Genomic DNA, 23,838 nt, shown 5'->3' with positions numbered 1-23,838 from the left:
CACTGTGAGTTCGAGGCCAGCCTGGTCTATAAAGTGAGCTCCAGGACAGCCAGGGCTACACGAGAAACCTTGTCTTGGAAAAAAAGAAAGAAAGAAAGAGAAAAAGGAAGGAAGGAAGAGAAAGAAAGAAATTGTGTTGGTTTTACTTTTGTTTTACATTTATAGTGTGTGTGAGTCTTCTCACTCATGTGGGTTTTGGGGCTCAAATTCAGGTGTCAGGCTTGGTGGTCAGTGCCTTTACCACTTGAGCCACCTGCCATCTTGCCAGTTCTGGTTTTTTTTCCCAAGGCCAGCATCCAGTTGAATTGAGGATGACTTGAACGTCTGCTGCTTCTGCTTCTCCTTCAATTCTGGGATCTCTGGTGTATGCCACCATTGTCAGCTCAGAAACGGCTATTGGGTATATTTTCTATATACATATCATGTCTAGGAGCACAGGGAAGAAAGAGAACCCTAGTGCAATAGGGAGTTTGTCTCTGTGCTGTGTTCCTAACACAGAGTAGGTGTGCAATAAATGTGCTTCTCCTTTGTCAAGAAGTGGGGTATTGTTCTGGAGAAATTATTCTGAACCATGGACAGCATGCCCCCCCCCACCCCCAAGTGCTGGGCATGCCTGGCTGTATGGTCCATTCTTGAGACTCCAAAGGCTATCCTTGAGCTCAAGATCCATCTCCTCACGCAGTGCAAGGACTACAGACTTGTGCCTCATGCCTGGCCACCTGTGCTATGTGTTTCCCGTCTTCATGAGCCTGATGCGGCTTCGAAATGGGGAATCTGCTTAAGAGAAAGACCAGTGGGCTTGGGGTGGGTGGGGGTAGAGAGAGATGGTCCACAGGCACACAGCGCAATAGTAAAATCACGAAAAGCTATCTTGTGTGTGGTGCTGGGGACTGAACCACTGAATTATATCCTCAGGCGAGGGAAAATAATTTTTAATGTGTTATAAGACAGTAGACTAACTGTGGGTGCTGGTAATTAGGTAGTTCAAAAAAGTTATTAGACTGGACATAACCAACCCCCCCCCCCAAAATGATGAATATGTGAGGAGATATATGCCATCACTCTGGTGTGGTGGTCTCAGTAAGAAACTAAGAAGAATTAGGACTGATAAGGGGCTGAGGAGAAGGATTAAGAGGTGGAGGACACTGGGGATGGGCATGGAGGTTTCAAGAAGCTCACACCAGGCCCATTGTGGATCTCTCTCTCTCTCTCTCTCTCTCTCTCTCTCTCTCTCTCTCTCTCTCTCTGCTTGTGGATCAGGATGCAGCTCCCAGCTCCTACTCCGGCACCTGCCTGCTGCCATGCTCTCTGCCATGATGATAACGGACCAAGCCTTTGAAACTGTAAGCTTCTTTTATTAAATGCTTCTTTGATAAGAGTTGCCTTGGTCATGGTCTAGCCTCTTCACAGTGCTAGAACACCGACTAACACATCTAGTGAGAGCATTACATGTTATGTAGGTGTATTGGAATACTGCTGGTGAGCAGTGCAAGCCTAACAATCTGAGTAGCTGATCTGATCCTTGGAGCCCATGCTGGAGAAAAGTGACTCCTACAATTTGTCCTCCGACCTCCACATGAGCTCCCTGGCACAGGAACATGCTTACATTCACACAGCAATAATAAATAAAAGTTGGGTGCAGTGGTGGTGCACGCCTGTAATCCTAGGACTCAGGGAGGCAGAGGCAGGCAGATCTCTGTGGGTTCGAGGCCAGCCTGGTCTACAAAGTGACTCCAGGACAGCCAGGGCTACACAGAGAAACCTTGCCTCAAAAAAAACAAACAAAAAATTAACTGAGAAGAATGTCTGCTTTATAATAATTGTTCAATAAAAACAACTGTTAGACAGTGGTGATATATATCTGTGATCACTACACTCAGGAGGTGATAGCCAGAGGACTGATGCAATCAAAGCCAGCCTCAGCAACAGTCTGAGTTTGTGAGACCCTAACACACACACACACAGACACACACACACACACACACATACACACACTCCACACACACACTTGGGGAATTGTCTGTCATGAGGCATTGGAGATTAACTTGAAGAATAGAGGGTCCATCTGAAAAAATGGGAAGGTGAGTCCTGAGCAATAGCCATAGGTGGGACAGGGGATGAAAGGAAGTTGGGAAAGGCTGGATCCCAAACCCTGGTGAACCTCACAGTTTCAGGGTGGGGCGAGGACATGCCCTGTAGGGGTCGCTAGTTTCCCAGGCTGCAGAGAGACTTAGGTGGGGGTGGGGAGCAGGTGTTTGACTGCCAGTAGACTCCACTGCTGTAGTAGCCGGCTCAAAGCAGCCGCCGCACCGACAGCCTAAGCCTCCTATCTGTCTCTTGGTGTGACAGGTGGGAACTAAAAAGCTCAAGTCACGTGTCTTGGCTGGCTAACCTACTTACCCCTCGAAGACACAGAGGATAGGGCAGGCCAGGGCCGAGAGTAATTGTTTGAGAAAGGGCCAAAACGTGGCGTGTGGCGGTGTGGGCCTGCTAGTGTAAGCACTCTGAGGACTCAGAGCCCACATTTGTAGGGTGAGAGAACGAGGAGGAGGGTACATGTGTCTGAGAAGATGTCCAAGACAGTGGCTGAAGAGCCTCGCGCATGCCCTGGAGCCTCCCACATCAGACTATACCGGCTTGCAGACCTGTATCTGGCCGGAGGGATAAAGGCTTTTATGGCTGAAGCAGGCTGTGCCTGGGTCACAGATTAACCTTGGAGCTGCCTGCAAGCTTTGCCGTAACTACTGTCCCCTCTTTCTTCATAACTAGTGTCCTCTTGGGCCCTCAGAGAGGGGAGATTTGAATAGGTGTGAAGAGAGGCTCTCTCAAAGTCCCAAGAATTATACCCTCAAAATTATATATAGAAGTCCTTTGTACTTTAGGGCTGGGTGGGGCTGAGCTCCAAAGCTGAACTGGAGTAGATAAACAGCGAGAGGTTTGTGTGTGCAGATAGACCGACGGCTTCCCAACCTCCTGGGCTTGACGGAATCTGCACTCTACTGCCCAAGGATCTGCTCCTCTGGTGACTTCAAGTCTCCTTCCCTTAGCGACCTTGGGGTTGACCTTATGCAGCTAGTCCTCAGTCCTGGGCCCACAAAAGTGCCCCTTCGGGTCATCACGCTGCAAGCACTGCTCTCGTTACCTCCATCCTTGCCACCCGCGGGGTGTGGGGTGGCGCGGGCCCTTTAAGAGCAGCAGGACCGGCGAGCAGAAGAGAGAGAACACTGACGCCCGACTAGCTCAGGAGGACAGACGCTGGGGACCAGACTACGAACAGCCGGCGCGTTTATCCTAGTGGGGTCGGGCGAGACTCAACCATCCCTCCGCAACCGTGTCATCATTTTTTTTGACCGGAGCGGAGCCGGGCCTTCCTCTACTGCCCGCCCTGGCCTGGCCCCGCCCCGGCCCGGGCCACCGGGACAGGGAGCCCGGGCGCGGGTGCCGCAGCCAGAGGCAGGTGAGGAGAACCGGGAGTGTCCGCCTCCCGCGCCGCAGCGCTAAGCATCCGGGTCGAGCATCCCGGTTGAGCATCTCTGCTGAGCATCCTTGCGTCGCACCAGGCGGAGGAGCGTCAAGGTGACCAGGCGAGCGGGGGACAAGAGGGTAGGTCTGGAGGGTCTGGGGTCTGTGTCTGTTTTTGGGGACAGTCCGGAGGCGCAGGGCCATCGAGCGGGATGAGGAGGCCAGGCGAGGAACGGCACCATTAGGTGCAGGGGGAGGTGGGGCGCGGAGCCAAGGCCAGAGCCTACCCGGGCCCACCCTGCACCTCCCAGCTTCCTGGACCTCGGAGTGGGTGGCCGCCCTTGTCCGGCCCCCAGGGACTGCCCGCCGGCGGGGTAAGGAGATTAAGGCCGGGGCGGGGAGGGAGGAGCCCGCACAGCTTCGACGGGGCCGGGCTGGTTAGGCAAAGCTGGGACTGCCTAGGACCGGGGAGAGGTCGCGACTGGGTGTCACTGCACCCGGAGTGTGCTGTCGAGTGCAGAAGACCCAGCGGGAAGAGGGGTGCGGACAGCTGGGGGATCTGCCCTGAGAAGGAGGCGCGCGCGGGGGGGTGGGGGGGGGACAGTGGAGGCGGGGCAGCATCAGAAAGCTATGGCGCCTTGAACAAGGGCTGGAGAGTCTGCCCTGAGCTAAGCAGGCCCTCTCCCTGCAGGGCTGGTTGCTTGATGGCGGAGAAGGCACTGGAAGCCGTGAGCTGTGGCCTGGGGCCTGGGGCTGTGGCCATGGCCGTGGCACTGGAGGACGGGGCAGAGCCCCCTGTGCTGACCACGCACCTAAAGAAGGTGGAGAACCACATCACAGAAGCACAGCGCTTCTCTCACCTGCCAAAGCGCTCTGCTGTGGACATCGAGTTTGTGGAACTGTCCTATTCGGTGCGGGAGGGGCCCTGCTGGCGCAAACGGGGTAGGTGGCAGCCCCATGGAGAACAGGGGGCTCTCCAGAAGCCTGAAGGCTAGGGGTACCTTACTCTGTGAGCTTTGCAGGCCACAACCCTCACTCACTGCATGCAGTTGGAGTACAAGTACTCTTCATGGCAGCCGGCACTGTTGGGAGCTAAGTTCGCCCCGGCTATAGAAGCTTTCTCTTCTGAATAGACCTTATGACCTCTGGTCCTTGCGTTAGTCTCTCAGTCTCTTTCAGTGCTGTCTCTCTCTTTCTCAGGCTCTCTCAGACTGTCTCTGCCTCTGCCTCTGCCTCTGTCTCTCTGTGTGCGCGTCTGTATCTCTGTATTAGTGCCTCTGAAGGCTGGTTTGGGGAAGGGACCTCTCTATCTGCGGAGGTTGTTTCCAATGTCCAACAGTGGCCTTACACCTATTTTTAAAGATGGTCTCATTCCTGCCGTCTTACTTCATTCATATCTTGCCACAGTCCCTGGGAGCAGGAGGGTGGAGGCTAGACAGAAGGGATGTCATCCTCGTGTTACCAGTGAGGAAACTGAGGCTTGGGGAAGTTGAATAACATGGCCCTGCTAGTAAGAGGCAGAGCAAGGCTCAAGGCCTAGCAACACTGAAGTTCCCTCTCCCGCCTCCTCTCCATCAGGACAGGTTTTCTAGAGCTCCCTGTGCCAATCCAGTAGCTGGGCTGGGAACCTAGAGGTTGGGCTGGGTTTGTTTCCCAGAGCAGGGTGTGCTGCTAGAGGTGGGGCTGAGACAGTGTCCTCTGAGGCTTAAGAAATCGTTTTTGGGGTGCTTGAGAACAGGGTTCAGTGTGAGCTGCCTCTACATGTTTGCTCACTCCCATAGGTGACCAATTAGGTAACAGGCATTTGAGCCGGTGGACCCTGGGGCGGCTGGGCTCCCTGCCCAACATCCTAGCCCTCAGCAGGTCTCTTTCATCCTCAGGGAAGCTCTTGGTAGAATGGTGAAGTCCTTGTTATTTCCTTGGCCTTGGGAACTTAATGGTGAAAAGAAATGTGGCCAGATTAGGCACCGCTCCTTATCAGGGTGCTGGGTGCCCCGTCTAGGGACTCCTCCCTTAGGATCTTGTCAGCCTCTTCTGCCCTCTTAGCCTGGCCCCATTTCTGCCCTCTGCCCTCCTTTGCCTGGCTTCTTTGTTTTTTGCTCCCTTGCCCGTCTAGAGAAGACAGAATGAAATTAAGGGTGGCAGAGAAGGGAAATGAAAGGATTTGGGGTGAGGATCCCTCAGTCTCCTCCAAGTGTATATGACCTTTATTTTTCCAAACACACTCAATTAATTATTAGTGATCCCATTTAATAACATAATAACCCTATTAAGTCTCTGGGAGGGAATAATACTGTGTTGTTTTGTTTTTGTTTTAATGGTTTTTGGAGATGGAAGCCAAGGATTTCGTTGTTTGTATGTTTGTTTGTTTTGGTTTTTCGAGACAGGGTTTCTTTGTGTAACAGCTCTGACTGCCCTGGAACTGTATTTGTAGACCAGGCTGGCCTCGAACTCACAGGAGATCCACCTGTCTCTGCCTCCTGAGTGCTGGCATTACAGGCGTGCACCACCAAGCCTGGGACCAGGGCCTTCCTTATTCTAGGTATACACTCTACCACCAAGCTGCATCCCAGGCAGTTATTATTCTTTTATTGATGAGGAATCACAGATGCTAATAACTTAGAGACTTGCTGGTCATAATGGCACACACCTGTAATCTTAGCACTGTGGAGGCTGAGGCTGGATGGTCGTGAGTTCAAGGCCAGCCTGGAGTACATAGGAAGACCTCATCTCCAAAACTCTAAATAAATAAAATAAATTTAAAAAGTTAGTGCTTTGACAAAATTACAGAGCTACCGACTGAAGCAAGTATCTTTCAGTGGGAGGTCTACAGGCCCTTCATGAGCTGAGCAGTTGTGATCCAGGGGGGAGTTAAGAGCCAAATGCTTTCAGCCCAGAGGAAGGCGTGTGGCTGTTGACAGGCCGAATGCCCTCTCTTGGCTTAACTTTCCTCATTGGATTCTTGGGAGCTCAGCTGAGTTGGTATCTTTGAGAAAGGCAAGTGGGTGTAAGATGATATTTGTGGCAGGCCTTGGGTCTGACTGGCATTGGACAGACTGTGAGGAAATGAGGGGAAGGTTCACGCTTGCAGTTTCTTCTCTTGCACAGGAAGTCACTTCGGTGAGGGGCTCTGCAGATCAGACACTGGAGGGTGCCTTAGATCACCATGCTGGTTGACCATGAGGAACTTAGCCAGAGGGCTGGGACTTTCCTCTCCCGGGAAAGACCTGGCTGTGTGGTCTTGGGTGTGTTGATGGCTGTGGCCTCCAGTGGCCACCTATGCTGGGGGAGCAGCTGAGGTTAATAGACTCTGAACAGGCAGTTGGTGTGGTCTGGTCTGACAGTGGGCATGGGTCGGGCCCAGAGGGGCAGGGTTCTGGGTGGCAGACAGCAGGTGACATAAGGTAAACTCTCGGTCTCTGCTTAGGAGGGTACTTTGGACTAGGTGAGGTGATGAAGGATGGAGTGCTTGCCACAGCAGGTCTGCCAACTTAACAGGCAGGGCCCTGGTCCTCTGCCTCAGCCTCCATCTCCACCTCCCAGGTCATCAGTTGGCTTTGGACAGTCTCTGCCCTCTGTCCCCTGGACTCTGCTGTAGCAGTGCCTTCTCTCCTAAAGCCTTGGGGCCTGTGTTGTTCCTCCTGAGCTCCAGTGTCCCCTCTTCCATGGAGCCACTCCTGATCCCCACCTCACTCTCTACGCTCAAAGGGTGAATTGTTGCAGTTCCATCTCACTGTTCCCTCTTCTCTCTAGCCCTAATTTTACTTTTATTCACACCATGGGTGTTTTCTTGTCCATTTCTCTTACCATTTCTCTCTTGAACACATAAACTATGTCCTTCCTTGGTTCTTTTTTTTTTTTTTTTTTTTTTTTGCCTAGTGTCTTAATACAATATGCCTTGTGAAATGCACTGTATGTACCAAGAACTGAGCCATCTGCTTTACATATGTTAGCTCATTGACTCTTCACAAAAAGACCCTATGATGTAGGCACCACCATCATCCTTATTTTACATATGAAGGGCCTGGAGCTCAGAGATGTTAAGCAACTTGCCTGAGGTCACACAGCTGGTACTGTGGATCACAAATTTGAACCAGATCCACCTGAGTCCATACTGATACATGCACGCACCTACTGCTTCCCGCTGGGTGAGTGTGGCAGGTGAGATTTTACTGGCCATGGCTGGGGCTGGAGAGACAAGCTTGTAAAACAGTGAAGACATAAAGAAGGAATTTCTTTTTCTTTTTTTTTTTCCAGTATGGATCAAAAGCATGGAGAAAACACACTTACCAAGCATCTATTACATAGCAGTCAGACAAAGAAGCTGAGCAAGGCACAGACCCTTCCCCCAAGATTTTTTGCCTGACTAAGAGGCTGGGGGAGGGGTGTGAGCACAGGCACATAGAGTGACAAACGTGCTGGCATCTGAGAAGTGCTGCAGGGACACAGGGCAGGCAGCAGGCCTGGGCTGCTCAGCAGGAGTGTCCTGGAGTGTGTAAGACAGCGAACACTGTAAGGAGAGAGCTTTGTCTCTTAGGGCCTGAGTGCCCTCACCACATCCATTCAGGGCCGGCATCAGCTTTCCCACAGCCTTCAGTACCCCCACCCGACTCTAACACTGGTAGCAGTCATTTCTAGGGGGACGGGATGAGAAGATGGGAGCCACGGTGTAAGAACTGCTCGCCCATCGGAACTCAATTCCACTCAGCCATGGATAGTTCCTCTATGACTTAGCCTCCTCTAAGATCCTCTCTCTCTCTCTCTCTCTCTCTCTCTCTCTCTCTCTCTCTCTCTCTCTCACACACACACACACACACACACACACACACACGTGGGAACCAGAGGTCAAGCTCAGATATCATCTCTCAAAAGCCATCCATCCATCCATCCATCCATCCATCCATCCACCCACCTTGCTCTCTGAGATAGGGTCCCTGGCCAGCCAGTGAAGTCCAGGGAGCAACCTGTCTTGGCCTTTTCTTTTCTGTTTTAAATAGAGTGATTACAATTCTATTTATTTATTCTATGTAAGAGTGCTCTCTCTCTGCATGTACACCTGCAGGTCAGAAGAGGGCATCAGATCACATGATAGATGGTTGTGCACCACCATGTGGTTGATGGGAATTGACCTCAGGACCTCTGAGAGAGCAGACAGTGCTCTTAACCACTGAGCCATCTCTCTAGCCCCTCTCTCTGTCTTGGCCTTTTCAGCACTGGGATTACAAGTATGCACCACCAACCGCAGCCTTTTTTGTTATTGTTGTCAAAGATTCATTTTTATTTAAAAATGTGTGTGTGAGCTAGGTGTGGTGGCGCCCACCTTTAATCCCAGCACTTAGGAGGCAGAGGCAGGTGGATCAATGTGAGTTTGAGCCTGTTCTACAAAGTAAGTCTAGGTCAGCCAAGGCTACGCAGAGAAACCCTATCTGGAAAAACAAATAAATAAATAAATAAATAAATAAATAAATAAATAAAGTGTGTGCGGCAAGGGATGCTAACATGTGAGTGCAGCACCTGCAGAGTCCAGAAGAGGGCATTATATCCGTGAGAGTCGGTGCTGGGAACCTGCTCTTAACTGCTGGGCTGTCTCAGCTTCTCAAGCAGGGCTCACAGCAGGATCACCAAACACAGGTTAAGTGAGCATTGTAAGTGGGCTCTAGAGGTGGGAACTAAAACCCTTCCTTGTGTTTATATGGTAAGCATTTTACCGACTGAGCCAGCTCCCCAGGACCCCTCTTTAAGAGTTCTGAGGATGGGGCTGGAGAGGTGGCTCAAAGATTAAGGGCACTGACTGCTCCTCCAGAGGTCCTGAGTTCAATTCCCAGCAACCCCATGGGGGCTTGCAACCATCTATAGTGTGATCCGATGCCCTCTTCTGGGCTGCAGGTGTATGTGCAGGCAGAGCACTGTATACATAATAATCAATAAATTAAAAAAAAAAAAAAGAGTTCTGAGGATGCCTCTGTCCCCTTAGCCCTCACCAGTGACTCCCTCTTGTCCTCGCTGCAGGTTACAAGACCCTCCTCAAGTGCCTGTCTGGTAAGTTCTGCCGCCGAGAGCTTATTGGCATCATGGGCCCCTCTGGGGCTGGCAAGTCGACATTCATGAACATCTTGGCAGGGTACAGGTGAGCATGAAGAACAGGAGCGGGGGGGGGGGGCGCGGACTCAGGAGGGGGACCTCCTGGGAGAGCGCATGGGGTGGGGTGGGGGGCAGGACTCAGGAGGGGGACCTCCTGGGGGAGCACATGGGGTGCTCATTGCCCACCGGTCGATCTCCCTGCAGGGAGTCCGGGATGAAAGGGCAGATCCTGGTCAACGGGAGGCCGCGAGATCTGAGGACCTTCCGCAAGATGTCCTGCTACATCATGCAGGATGACATGCTTCTGCCACACCTCACAGTGCTGGAAGCCATGATGGTGAGGAGAGGGTGGCTTTCTCCTCCTCCAAGCTCCCCTTTCCGTCGCCGCCAGCTGAAAGGACTGGTCAGGAAGTGGCACCCAGGCCTTCCTCACTTGCTCATCACTTTTTAGGTCTCGGCCAACCTGAAGCTGAGTGAGAAGCAAGAGGTGAAGAAGGAGCTGGTGAGTGGGGGAGGGGGAATGGAAAGGGGAGGGGGAGGGGTGGAATGGGTCTTTCTGAGGCTTATGAGTTCCAGGCCCTAGGTTGGGTGGGGAACAAGGGCTTGAGGGCGGAGCCTTGTGAAAAAGGGGTGGTGCTTCGGTGAAGCAGAGATGCTGAGGTTGACTCGGGCTGGCTGGGGGGCGTGGTGCCTGCAGGTGACAGAGATCCTGACAGCCCTGGGACTGATGTCCTGCTCTCACACGAGGACAGCCCTGCTCTCTGGAGGGCAGAGGAAGCGCCTGGCCATTGCCTTGGAACTGGTCAACAACCCGCCTGTCATGTTCTTTGACGAGCCCACCAGGTAGCTCCTTGCTTCTCCTGACCTAAGCCAGGGATGGATGCGGAGTCTGGTTAATGGCTCCATGGCTGGGGACCGGATCTCCTGCTTGCAGCCTTCTGAGGACTCCACCCTTGCTAATCTAGTCGGAGCCAAGCTGTCCTATCTTTCATCCAGGTGGAGATCTGGATTCCCCGCACCACACGTCTCCCTCTTCTCTCCCCGGAAGTCATTAGTCATCAAGTCCTCCTTTTGGTAGCTCTCAGACTTGCCTGGTCCCATCCCTAATGCAGGATATCATCAAGGCCTCATCTCCCTGTCTTCAGTCTCCCAGGGACTTTCCTCCAACCTGTGGCCAGAATGGGCTTTTTTTTTTTTTTTAGTTTTCGTGACAGAGTCTCTCTGTGTAGCCTTGGCTTTCCTGGACTCACTTCGTAGACCAGGCTGGCCTCCAACTCACAGCAATCCGCCTGCCTCTGCCGGCCGAGGGCTGGGATTAAAGGCGTGCGCCACCATGCCCGACCAGAACGGGCTTTCTACCCAACAAGTCCAGCAAGCTCCACTCTCCTGCTTCAGACCGCGCAATGAGCCTCATTCACCCCCAACACAGTCATGTGGCTTCTTCTCTGGTCTTTCCTATTGTATGTCCTAATAACACTGAGCTGCCCGCCACTCCCATCGTACCCCGTGTTTCAAGCCCCTTGCTATGTCTTCTGTGCGTGCCCTTCACCATGGCGCCTTCCATTGTTCCTTCACCAACTCAACTCTTGCTCCTTCCAGACTCAGCGACCTTCTCTGGCTGTACTCCACCCCCTCACCCCCACCCCCACCCCGCTACAGCATGGCATGGCTGATCCCTGGCCAGTCCTTCAGTTTGTGTTGCTAGTCACCTTTTCACATCTCCTCAAGTCAACCATGAGCTTGTCTGTCTCTCTTTAGACCAACCTAATATGAGGCCTTGTCATTCCAGTGCCTGATATGCAACAGGTGCTTGGCAGTGCTCTGGGCTTGCAAATGTCTGAGCCATATAAGGTGTGCAGGATACAAGGGCTCTGTCCTGGTTTGCTTTCTATGGCCGTAATGGAGGCCATGGCTGAAAGCAATGTGGGGATGGAAGAAAGGATTGGTTTGGCTTACACATTCAGATCACAGTCAATCACTGAGTGAAGTCAGGGCAAGAACTCAGGCAGGGACCACGGAGGGATGCTGTTTGCCAGCTTGCTCTTTGAGGCTCATTCAGCTTGCTTTTTTTTTTTTTTTTTTTTTTTTGTTTTTCGAGACAGAGTCTCTCTGTATAACCTTGGCTGTCCTGGACTCACTTTGTAGACCAGGCTGGCCTCGAACTCACAGCGATCCACCCGCCTCTGCCTCCCGAGTGCTGGGATTAAAGGCGTGCGCCACCACGCCCGGCTCAGCTTGCTTTTTATACAACTCAGAAACGACTAACGGGGAATGGCACCGCCCATAGTGGGCTTTGCCCTCTCTCGTCAGTCACTAACCAGGAAAATGGCCCCTGCAGGCTACTCTGATGGAGGCATCTTCTCAAGTAATGTTCCCTCTTTCCAAATGACTCCAGCTTGTGTCAAGTTGTCACAAACTAACCGGTACAGGGGTGGCCAGAGGGGTGCCTTCCTGCTAGTCACATCCCGTTCACAGAAGCTGCCCCGCCTCACTCACCCCCTCTTAGCTGCATCCACCTCACTGGTCCCTGGTGACCTCTCTCTGGACAGCGGTCTAGACAGCGCTTCTTGTTTCCAAGTGGTGTCCCTCATGAAGTCCCTGGCCCACGGGGGCCGCACTGTCATCTGCACCATCCACCAGCCCAGTGCCAAGCTCTTTGAGATGTTTGACAAGGTCAGTATCCCCAGGTCTCCAAGACTAGCCTGTGATAGAGGGACATGGGTGTCAGTGGGGTCCCCCAGGCCACTGGTCATGTTTTCCTCATGTGTTTTTTTTCTGCCTCAGCTCTACATCCTGAGCCAGGGACAGTGCATCTTCAAGGGTGTGGTCACCAACCTGATTCCCTATTTGAAGGGGCTTGGCTTGCACTGCCCCACCTACCACAACCCCGCCGACTTCAGTAAGTAGGGGCTCCTGTGAGGAGGTGGGTGAAAGAAGAGGGCCAAACATTGGGGTTTGGATCGTGAAGGCCTCTTGGGGACAGAGAGCTCACTGTCATGTGCCTTCCCCTGGTATACCAAAGAAGCATTGCGCTGCCCTTGGGCACTGAGGGGTGAGGCCTAGCTGAGCACTCTGCTCTGTGTCTCTCTAGTCATTGAGGTGGCCTCTGGCGAGTATGGAGACCTGAACCCCATGCTGTTCAGGGCTGTGCAGAACGGCCTTTGCACCATGGCTGAGAAGAAGAGCAGTCCTGAGAAGCCTGAGAAGAATGAGGTCCCTGCCCACTGCCCCACATGCCCTCCGGTGAGTGGGGTGCAGAGGGTAGAGACGGGGAGGGGAGCTGGGACCACAGGCAATGACCCTCTGAAGAGCTGGTCCCCAGAGGCATTGTCGCCACTGTGTAATGGGCAGCCTGGTCCTCGGAACAGACCTAGTGTTAACAGCAGTGTGCTCTCCTGAGCTTTGGGGTTCTCATCCAAGTGCTCCTCCTGAGCTCCCATGAGCATCATGGATGATGCACTGACCTCAGCACCTGCTCAGGGCCCATCTGGAAAGCATGGCCAATGCAGTTGCTGACCTCAGGGCCAGGATGGTCTGTCATCATCTCTAACCCAGAGGTGACAACACTAGCTTCCCAGAACAGATGGGGCTCTTGAAGGGGGGGGGGGGAATCACACAGGCTCTTAGCCAGCCACTGGGGCAGGCAGGGTCCACCTAGTGCCAGATCTCTTCCTTAGATGAGATGCCGCCACTCTTGGGAGCCAGAGGCTTGGCTATTGTTGCTATGAGTCATCGTCATCTTTGTTAACCAATAGGAGATCCAGGGGCCTCTATAGATAATTATGGCCTTAGAGTTAGTGGAAAGGAAGTGAAGAAGGGACAAGTTAGATGTACCAGAGAGCGGTCCTTGACTTCTTCCTGTCTTCAACCACCCAACTATCTTTATCTGCTCTCTCTCCGGCTCTCTCCCCCCCCCCCAACCTCCCTGAGGTTCTCACCCCAAAACCCAGCTTCTAGGTGAGCATCTTAGGGGCAAAGACTCCTCCTTCAGCAGGCTCGGGTGTTGTCCTGGGAAGAGCTTGGGACTCTTTCATCTACTGAGCTGGATGGGTAGTGGGGTGGGTAAGGTACACTCACCTGGCCTCATTTCTGCTCCCTAGGAAATGGATCCTATTGAAAGCCACACGTTTGCCACCAGCACCCTCACCCAGTTCTGTATCCTCTTCAGGAGGACTTTCTTGTCCATCCTCAGGGACACGGTGAGATGTCAAGCTGAGGGGCAGGAGGTGTAGTCTGGACCTCCTGGGCTATAGACTCTCAGTAGCTGGGACGGGAACTGGGGACACTGTCCTCTCATGTGATGTACCTTGGCTCTGTGTGGCTACAGGGCACTCCCCTCTTCCCCCCGCCCCTCGAGGTCCCATTCTAGCATGGCCTCCCCTGAGTCCTCCACCCCAACCCCCACTCCCTCGGCCTGAGACACATACCTCTTCTCTCGACGACCTCGGCTGTAGGTCCTGACCCATTTGCGGTTCATGTCACATGTGTTGATTGGCGTGCTCATTGGCCTCCTCTACCTACACATCGGTGACGACGCCAGCAAGGTCTTCAACAATACCGGCTTCCTCTTCTTCTCCATGCTGTTTATCATGTTTGCAGCCCTCATGCCCACCGTGCTCACCTGTGAGCTGAGCTGCCTGGCTGATGGGCAGGATGGGGAGGGGGGGGGTTGCTGGGCATGAGGCAGGGGCCTGACCTCCCTGTGCCCTTAGTTCCCTTGGAGATGGCAGTCTTCATGAGGGAACACCTGAACTACTGGTACAGTCTCAAAGCGTATTACCTGGCCAAGACCATGGCCGACGTGCCGTTTCAGGTGAGTCCCTTCCTGACGCTGCAGACTCAGTATGTGTGGTCTAATGGGAAAACTGTCAACAAGCCAGAAATAGCTAGGTGTAGTGGCTCACCTCGTCCCAACACTTGGCAGATGGGCTGGAGTGGGTGTGGAGAGAGAGAGAGGGGTGCTGAGACTGGAGGATTGCCATGAATTCAAGTCCAGCCAGAGCTACAATGTGAATACCTATCCCAAAATAAATAAATAAAAAGGTGACCATAATAACAGAACAGCAAATGTCTTTATCTTATTATAGGTAGCAGAGAGCTCATAGGCTCTGGAGCCTTACTTACTTGCAAGCTATAAAACACTGGGCAAGCCATCCAATGTCTTTGATTTAGTGGAAAATGGACCGGCACCAGTGTCTTCCTCAGAGTTATGCTTTAGAATTAAATGTGAATGCATATAAACTTTAATTTTTAATTTTAATTATTGATTTTTTTTTTGAGACAGAGTCTTCTACATAGCTGTCTTGGAACTCACTGTGTAGACCAGGCTGTCCTTGAACTCACAGTGATCCGCCTACCTCCACCTCCTGAGTGTTGGGATTAAAGGCGTGCGCCACCACACCTGGCAATATTTTTTTTTTTACATTTACTTATTTACTTACCTTGTGTGTGTATATACACATTTGTGCACAGTATATGTGGGGAGGTCAGAGGACAGCTTGCAGAATTCAGTTTTCTCCCTCCAGCGTTTGGATTCTAAGGACTGAACTCTCCAACTTGGCAAGCAAGCACCTTTACTTGGCTCCCTATAAAGTTTTTAGAAGCGAGCTTGTCACATACCAACTGATGTTTATTAAGCACATTAGCACCTTGTTCAAATCTGCGGGGCCACCGGTAAACCTTTGTGCACATTGCAGACAAGTGTCCCTCAGCTGGGTGTGGCTGGGGGCAGGAGTAAAACCTGCACTTGGAGGGTGAAGCCGGGTGATTAGGAATTCAAAGGGAGTCTGAGGCCAGGATGGGCTCCGTGAGACACCTGACTCAAACAAACCGACAGCAGCAGGAGAGGCAGGCGCTGGCCTGTGCCATGCACAGAGCTCAGCGAGAGGAGTGCAAGCTAGATCTTGGCCTCTGGTTGGCTCTGTCCGGGAGCTGGGAGCCTTTGTGCAGGAAACAACCTGTACAACTGTAGCTGGTGAGGCAAGTTCCTGTTTCCCTGTGAGCTTGTTCTCCCCCCCCACCCCCCGGGTGTGTGTGTGTGTGTGTGTGTGTGTGTGTGTGTGTGTGTGTTTTGAGACAGGGTCTCACCCTGTAGCAGGGCATGGAGGGATAGGAGAAGAACGCTTGCCATTTATGCGTCATGTCTGGGGTTCCATCCCCAGGACTGCCAAGGGGGAAATAGTTATTTTACTTTATTTGTCTAGGTTCTCTGAATTGAGGCCTTAGTCTGTAAGCCCAGGCTATACTGGAACTGACTATCTAGACCATGATGACCTTGATGACCTTGAACTTGTGGCAATCCCCCTGCCTCAGCCTCCCAAGTGCTAAGAAAGTATATCACTTCTTTTTGAGGCTTACAGCTGGTGTTAAAGGTTAGGTAGAGTAAGCAAAATGAAGCAAATTAACAAACCCGTTATTTTATTTTTTTAATAAGAGCGTCTATGACATGCATATCTAACAAAAATTACAGAGATACTGTCACCTCAGTAACCAGAGTCTCCATGGTGTGCTTCCCAACCAGTCCAAAAGGGGAAACAGAGCTTCCTCCTAGGGAGAGTTGATTCTTCAATACTGTTAGGAGACTGGAGAAATAGCACATCTGTGAAAGATTAAAAGTGCTTGCTGCGCTTCCAGAGGACTAGAGTTCAGCCCCCCACCCACACATCAGGTGGCTTACTACTGCCTGTAATTCCAGCTCCAGAGAAACAGCACCCTCTTCTGGCCTCCATGGGTACTTGCACATAGGTGGCATATACATACAGAGACATACACATAGATTACAAACAAGTCTTAAATAACTATTATACGTACACATACATATACAGCCACATATATGTGTGTATATGGCTGGAGAGATGGCTCAATGGTTAGGAGTGTTTAATGCTTTTGCAGAATGCCTGAGTTTAATTACCAGCACCCATGTCAGACAGTTTACAAATACATGTAATTCCAGCTCTGGGGGACTCTAACATCCTTTTCTGGCTTCTGTGTGCACCTACATAAATGAACACATCCACATCCACACCAGACACACACACACACACACACACACACACACACACCCCACAACACACAGTCACACTCACACATATACACAGACACACACAAACACATAGACACCCCCACCCCCACCACACACATGGAATACCCTGGAAGGATGGGAAGGACTGGAGATGCTCAGGGGAGGGAGGAGGATGCCTGAACCTGTCAGAGCAAAAGGACAAAGTTATGTAAGATGTAGTCTGGGAGGAAGGAGACATGTGTCAGTCTGAAAAGCAGCATGAACAAGAAAGAGGGCAGTGTAGGGCTGATGAGCCCTGGGAACACTTATTCCCCAGGAAAGTGTGGGATGACTGGTCCTCTGCCCTTGGCTTGAAGGTCCCTAACCCCTCCTGTGGCTGCTCCCCAGGTGGTGTGCCCAGTGGTGTACTGCAGCATCGTGTACTGGATGACAGGCCAGCCAGCTGAGACCAGCCGCTTCCTGCTCTTCTCGGCCTTGGCCACGGCCACCGCCTTAGTCGCCCAGTCTTTGGGACTCTTGATTGGCGCTGCCTCCAACTCCCTGCAGGTGAGAAAGTTGGCGCTCATGTGGGGGGTCTCGTTGGAGAAATCAAGAGCCGCCATGGGGTGGATGGAACTGTGGTCACCCCTGTGACAGCCGAGCTCCTCCCTTTCCCCTGTCCTTCAGGTGGCCACCTTTGTGGGCCCGGTTACTGCCATCCCCGTCCTTTTATTCTCCGGCTTCTTTGTCAGTTTCAAGACCATCCCCACTTACCTGCAGTGGAGCTCCTACCTCTCCTACGTCAGGTCGGTGAACTTCCTTCCCCAGAGGAGGTCTAGTTTCTAAAGCGGCCATGCCATGTCTGATGTCTGCCCTTGAACCCTGGCTGGCACCTGAGTACAAGAGCCCTGTGGCAGGGCTCTGGTGATTTGCTGAGGGACAGGGGTCCTGTGCACTGTGGCTTGCTCTGATGTCCCTGTTTGTCTAGGTATGGCTTTGAGGGTTTGATCTTGACCATCTACGGCATGGAGCGAGGACACCTGACGTGCTTAGATGAACATTGCCCGTTCCGGGACCCACAGATCATCTTGCGAGAGCTGGATGTGGAAGAAGCCAAACTCTACATGGATTTCCTGGTCCTGGGCATTTTCTTCCTTGCCCTGAGGCTGCTGGCCTATCTTGTGCTCCGGTATCGGGTCAAATCCGAGAGATAGAGCTTGGCTCACTTCTTCTGGGCAGGAGGCCTCCAGCGCCAGCCCTTTGGGACTGTTTTAAACTTGCCGACTTGGGCATTGGTTGCTGGTGCAGCTGCCCTCCTCTTCCTCAGTTGCTCCACAGGCTGGCTGTGGGCCTGGCCCCCCAGGGCTTCAGCCCTCTTCAATGAAGGCCAGGAGTCTTCCCAAGTTGATGCAGTTTGTAGCTTCGCCCCTACTCTCTCCAACACCTGCATGCAAAGACCGCTGGGAGACTGCTCTCCTCTGGGCAGAACACCCTCCTCTGTTGTTTGCCTGAGAGCCCCGCTGTTCTCTAGGCCTTGACTTAGAAGCGATCAAACCGATGCCCCTCTGGGGTCCCCACCACATTAGTGTTTGTATACTGCTGTCGGGTTGGAGTTCCAGGGCTGGGCCCTGGTGGGGTCCCCAGGGAGTCCCATCATGAACATTGAATAGAGCAAGGAGGGACTCTGGAAGTCACCTCCTCCTCCTCTTCCTCCCCCCCTCCCCCTTTCTCCGCACACCCACTTTGGCTGATTTGGACAATCTGTTGGAGCAGAAGCCGGGTTTTCTGTGTGGGCCACCACTCCCAATCCTGGAGATTGGAGAGACCGAGGGATGTCCCACCCACTCTCCTAACCCTTCCATCAGGGTAGGTCTCTACAGCATCTCTGCAATAATGTCTGTGTCACTCTCCCACCTGCCACAGGAACTGGAGAATGCACTTTATTCTCCGGGGTAAGCCCGGGAAGACCCAATCCTTCCTCCTTGCTGCTCCTGAGGCTCAGGAGTTCCAGGAAGACAAAAGTGACCAGGCAATCTCAGCCCAACAACGGGCTTCATCCCTCACGGCTCAGAGGGGAGTGACGGTGGCATGGAGCTAAGGGCGGTGGCGGGAGGGCAGTGCCAATGTCCTTCAGAGGAATGCCACTTTGGAGGCTAAGAATGAGGTGGGTGCCACCCAGTGTGGCTCTGGGGTCTGCAGGTGTCTATATCCCAGTCTTCCCTCCCTCTTGAGGCAGGGGTGGCACTGGGTACTGGCCTCCTTGAGGTCAGAACCCAACAAGCACAAAAATGGGCACAGCTGGCCTCAGCCACTGCTCCCCCATGGCCCTCCTTTTGTGCTCCAAACTGACACTTGCTCTCCTGCCTCTTCTCCAGCTGTCTGTCGCTCACTCAAACTTCCTTTCACCTACTTCCATCTTCCAGTCAGCAGCTGGTTCCTGGACATCAGAGCGGTGGGGCCTAGATGCCAAGGTGGCAGCCACCTGGTGGGTCTAGGATCAACCTCCATCTGGTCCACCCACCGCAGGACTCTGTCCCCAGCCCCCGAGGTCACTCTTCTTTACCTGCCCCAGGCTCTTCTCATTACACAGATGCCAGTTGTATTTGTGGGTTTTCACCCATTATTAATAAAACCTATATTTATACAGTACGCAGTCCATGAGTATGGGTCTGCCACCTGCTACCCTAGGCTATTGAGGCGGGGGGCGTCTTCAAAGCACTTGGCATGATGTCTGCCATTTTGGGGGATCCTGTGGCAGGGGTGTGAAGTCTTAGGCATATGTCAAATTCATGAATGTAGATCTTGTGGAATATTTGTGTCGTACTTCCTGCCTGATCAAAACGTTCAGTGCCAACCCACACCGTCCTTTGTCATCATCCCCATTTTTCAGATGAGGGAAAGGTGACATGGGCCCTTAAACAGTAGAATCGGAACCTTGAGGGCTTGGGCATGTGGCTTGGTTGGCAGAGTGCTTGCCTAGCATGCATGAAGACTAGCCCCGGTCCCCAGAACTGCACAATCCGGATGAAGTGGCATGCAGGAGTTACCCCAGAACTTGGGGGGTGGACACAGGAGGACTGGAAGTTCAAAGTCATCCTTAGTTACCTAAGGAGTTCAAGGCCGACCTGGGCAACATGAGACCCTTCCTACAGGGGAGTGGGGTGAAGGGTGGGACTTGGAGACCACGTCTTCTGCTACAAGACTCCATTCTCAGCACTGGGCAGGGCTCTTGGTCACAGCTGGGAGCCCTGAAAGTGCACAGAGGGGAGGGAGAGTGCCCGTCAGTGGTTTTCAGAAAGGGCATTAGGAAGCAGAGAAGACCCTGTAGATCCATCAGTGGTCCTCAACCTTCCTGATGCTGCGACCCTTTAGTGCAGTTTCTTGTGTTGTGGTGACTGCCAACCACAAATTTTTTTTCTGTTGCTAATTCATAGCTGTGATTTTGCTACTGTTACGAATCATGACAGAACTATCTGACATGTGGCCCCTGAGGGGTCGTGACCCACAGGTTGAGAACCACCGCCCTAGAGCCTTCTCTGCCTCCAGGATGGAAACAGCAGGGGCCTCATTGGACTTACTCTAATGTTCTCTTTTTCTTTCCATTATTTTCCCTACTGGGCCACACATTCCAGGGCTGAGCCATCAGTAATCAGCACTAAACACCAGACAGTTGGGGTGGGACAGGCTGAGCCATCAGTAATCAGCACCACACACCAGACGGTCGGTGTGGGGCAGTCTCTGAGGGTCTTGAGAGCTGGTGGCAGATGGCCTGAGAAGCTGTATATTGTCTCGTCCTCGTTTCTTTTGGGCCTGAGGTTTGGGGATTGAAAGAAGTGACTGAAACCATCCCTGTCCATTGTTTGCGACACCACAGTTGTGCCCCACGTAGAGAAAGTGTCCTGGTCTGGACTAGGGTCCAACTATGACTGGTTAGGTGCGCAACTGTAGACCTTCTTATTTAGTTTCTTTCTTTCTTTTTAAAGATTTTATATTTTATTATTATGTATACAATGCTCTGCCTGCATGTACACCTGCAGGCCAGAAGAGGGCACCAGATCTCATTATAAATGGTGGTAATCCACCATGTGGTGGTGGGGAATTGAACTCAGGACCTCTGGAAAAGCAGGCAGTGCTGTTAACCTATGAGCCATCTCTCCAGTCACCTCTCTTCATTTCTCTCTCTCTCTCTCTCTCTTTTTTTTGTTCTTGTTCTTCGAGACAAGGTCTCTCTGTGTAGCTTTGGCTGTCCTGGACTCCAGGCTGGCCTTGAACTCACAGCGATCCGCCTACCTCTGCCTCCCGATTGCTGGGATTAAAGATGTGCATCACCACGCCTGGCTCTCACTTCATTTCTTATGGAGAGTTGGAGTGAGAGGGAGAAGTAGGGGAGTCTGACTCCTAGGTTGTTTTAGGGGGCACTTAGGGACCTCCTTCCTGGAGCGTGGCTGACAAATGGCTCTTTATAAGTTAAAGGTGGGAAGTTCTTCCACCAGGTAAGTTTTCCTCCTGCTTCCCTCCCTCCCTTTCTGTCTTTCCTTTTTTGTTTTGTTTTGTTTTTCTTTTCTTTTTTTTTTTTGAGACAGGGTTTCTCTGTGGAGACCTGGCTGTCCTGGACTCACTTTATACACCAGGCTGGCCTCGAACTCACAGCGATCTGCCTGCCTCTGCCTCCCGAGTGCTGGGATTAAAGGCGTGCGCCACCATGCCCAGCTTCTTTATTTCCTCTTTGTGTGTTTGTTTTTGCTTGTTTCTTTGAGACAGGGTCTCACTATGTTAATCTGACTTGCCTGAAACTTGCTATGTAGACCAGGCTGGCCTCAAACTCAAGGATCTGCCTACCTTGGCCTCCTGAGTGCTAAGATTAAAGGTGTGGGGCTGGAGAGATGGCTCAGTGGTTAAGAGCACTTGCTGCTCTTCCAGAGGTCCTGAGCTACCACATGGTGGCTCACGACCATCTGTAATATGATCTGGTGCCCTCTTCTGGTGTGCATAAAGACAGTGTACTCATATACATAAAATAAATAAATCTTTAAAAAAAGATTAAAGGTGTGCCATCACACCCAGCTGCTTTTATTTTTCTCTAATATTAGCTCCCATTATTTATGTGCTTGTGGGGATTGTTTATTGCTCACTATGGCATTGCAGAGCTGCCCTAGAATTCCTCTCTCTCTCTCTTTTTTTTTTTTTTTTTTTTTGGGTTTTTTTTTTTTTTTTTTTTGGTTTTTCGAGATAAAGTTTCTCTGTGTAGCCTTGGCTGCCCTGGACTCACTTTGTAGACCAGGCTGGCCTCAAACTCACAGTGATCCGTCTGCCTCTGCCTCCTGAGTACTGGGATTAAAGGCGTGCACCACCACGCCCGGCTGAATTTCTGTTTCTCTTGACTCTACCTACCAAGTGCTACACTTTCAGGCAGATATGTCTGGTTCCTGCATTGCATTGCAACTTAAACCCAGGGTTTCGTACATACTACACAAGCACTGTGTGAGCTAGGCTACATCTTTAGGCTCCTTCCAGATCATGTAGCACAGGTTTTCCTTGAAATCAAAGCAACCCCATTGCCCTCAGCCTCCTAAATTCTGGAATTACAGGAATGAGCCACCGTCATGAACTAGTTTTTCTTCAGATTCTTCCTTTACTGTTTCACTGTATATTTGTTTGTTTGTTTTGGCTGCAAGTTGAACCTAAGACCCTGAACATCCCCAAGCCTTTTTAAGTTGTTTTAAACTTTTAGACAAGGTCTCACATTACCCGTGTTGTCTTTGCGCTCCCTCTGTGGCCTAGGTGGGCCTTTACAGTTCCTGGCCTCCATTGGCTGCTTCTCTTTTAAAATGTAAACCCTTGCCCATCCCATACTGAGGATTCTCTGCACTGAGCTACACTCCCAGCCCCAAAGAGTTCTGAAATAATCAGACACCTTTGATTTGAAGTTCTACAGAGAACAGAGAGAGCAAAAGTCCTTCGGGAGCCAGCATTGCCTGCAGGCACAGAGAGCACTTGCAGAACGGTGCACAGATTTACAGAGAGAGCTTTTTTTTTAAACCTTTTTTTCTTTTCTTTTCTTTCTTTTTTTTTTTTTTTTTTTTTTTTTGAGACAGGATTTCTCTGTGTAACCTTGGCTGTCCTAGACTTGCTTTGTAGACCAGGCAGGCCTTGAACTCACAGTGATCCACCTGCCTCTGCCTCCCGAGTGCTGGGATTAAAGGCGTGTGCCACCACACCTGGCTGAGAGAGCTCTTTTGATTCCCACAGTAAACCTGAGGTGGGGCTAAGTGCGATACTACCATCTCCATTGACAGCAAAGGAACCCGAAGTGGGCAGAAGAGGTAGGCAACCTCTCCAGACACGGAGCTTTTGCCACTGTCACTGTCACCCACCTGCTCTGCTGCCTTCTCCTCCTCCTAGTTCCAGCCACCTGCCCATCCAGGTGTGTCTGGAAACAGGTCCCCTCCCCATGGCCACCTGCTAGGCCTCAGAGACTGTGTTCTCAGCATGCTGCCTGGCTGTGTCAGGGCCTGTGCAAAGTGCTAGAGGGCAGAGTTGATGGCTTTCTGTGTCACGGCTCTTGGAGCACCTGGTGCTGCTCCATTCTGAGGCCAGAAGACAGAGGGCATGCCTAGAACATGACGCACAGCCTTTCTGTCTGCAGAGGCCAGTCAAATTACATGTTATTAATAAAAAAAAACCACACAGGTGTCATACCCATGGGGAGGGGAACGGCTGCTGGCTCTCAGCAACGTATAATAATCGTAGCCAGGTGATAGTTGGCTTCCCATGGCTAGCTAAGTCAGTGAAACTAGAGGAGGACCCTGACCCTAGCTGTCACCCCTGAGATGACATCCACGGAGCTGCTCGTACTCACTCAACTTCTCTGGAAGAACTTCTTTAATATTTTATCTTATTTTTGTTTTGTTTTTCAAGACAGGGTTTCTCTGTGTATCCCTGGTTGTCCTGGCACTCACTCCGTAGACCAGGCTGGCCTTGAACTCAGAGACCCACCTGCCTCTGTCTCCCTAGTGCTGGGATTAAAGGCATGTGCCACCACTGTCCAGCCTCTTTTATTTTGTTTTTAATATTTAAAAAAAAAATGTGTGTATGGGTGTTTTGTTTGCACGTATGTCTATGCACCACATACATGCAGTGCCCAAAGAGGCCAAAAGAGGGGGTCAGATTCACTAAGAATGAGTTACAGCTGGTTGTGAGTTACTATGTAGGTGCTGGGAATTGAACCCAGGTCCACCAGAGGAACAGCCAGTGCTCTTAACTGCTGAGCCATCTCTCCAATCCTAGCAGAACTT

At 51.7% G+C, this 23,838-nt stretch overlaps 1 protein-coding gene across 1 annotated transcript; it reads left to right on the top strand.

Annotated features, from left to right (window-relative positions):
* The first annotated feature begins 348 nt into the window (after positions 1-348).
* On the top strand, positions 349-19,192 carry ABCG4 (ATP binding cassette subfamily G member 4). The gene is made up of 17 exons (XM_084781593.1): positions 349-400; positions 1,261-1,343; positions 2,950-3,603; positions 4,154-4,404; positions 9,472-9,589; positions 9,748-9,880; positions 9,995-10,045; positions 10,241-10,386; positions 12,093-12,216; positions 12,328-12,442; positions 12,635-12,786; positions 13,644-13,742; positions 13,998-14,166; positions 14,256-14,356; positions 16,952-17,110; positions 17,231-17,349; positions 17,532-19,192. Exons 4-17 carry the CDS (start codon positions 4,167-4,169, stop codon positions 17,755-17,757), a joined length of 1,950 nt encoding a protein of 649 aa, XP_084637719.1. The 5' UTR covers positions 349-400; positions 1,261-1,343; positions 2,950-3,603; positions 4,154-4,166; the 3' UTR covers positions 17,758-19,192.
* The last annotated feature ends 4,646 nt before the right edge of the window (positions 19,193-23,838 follow it).

The sequence above is a fragment of the Acomys minous genome, assembly GCF_964271855.1.
Source record: "Acomys minous genome assembly, chromosome: 5".
Classification (NCBI taxonomy): Eukaryota; Metazoa; Chordata; class Mammalia; order Rodentia; family Muridae; genus Acomys; species Acomys minous.
Note: the sequence above shows the minus strand (reverse complement) of the source record. Positions and strands in the feature narration are given on the sequence as shown.

Excerpts from the sequence above, each read along its gene's own strand:
- ABCG4 (XM_084781593.1), top strand. The coding sequence starts at position 4,167 with ATGGCGGAGAAGGCACTGGAAGCCGTGAGCTGTGGCCTGGGGCCTGGG. Across the intron at positions 14,357-16,951 it reads TGGCCGACGTGCCGTTTCAG|GTGGTGTGCCCAGTGGTGTA; the intron begins GTGAGTCCCTTC and ends GCTGCTCCCCAG. Across the intron at positions 17,350-17,531 it reads TCCTACCTCTCCTACGTCAG|GTATGGCTTTGAGGGTTTGA; the intron begins GTCGGTGAACTT and ends CTGTTTGTCTAG.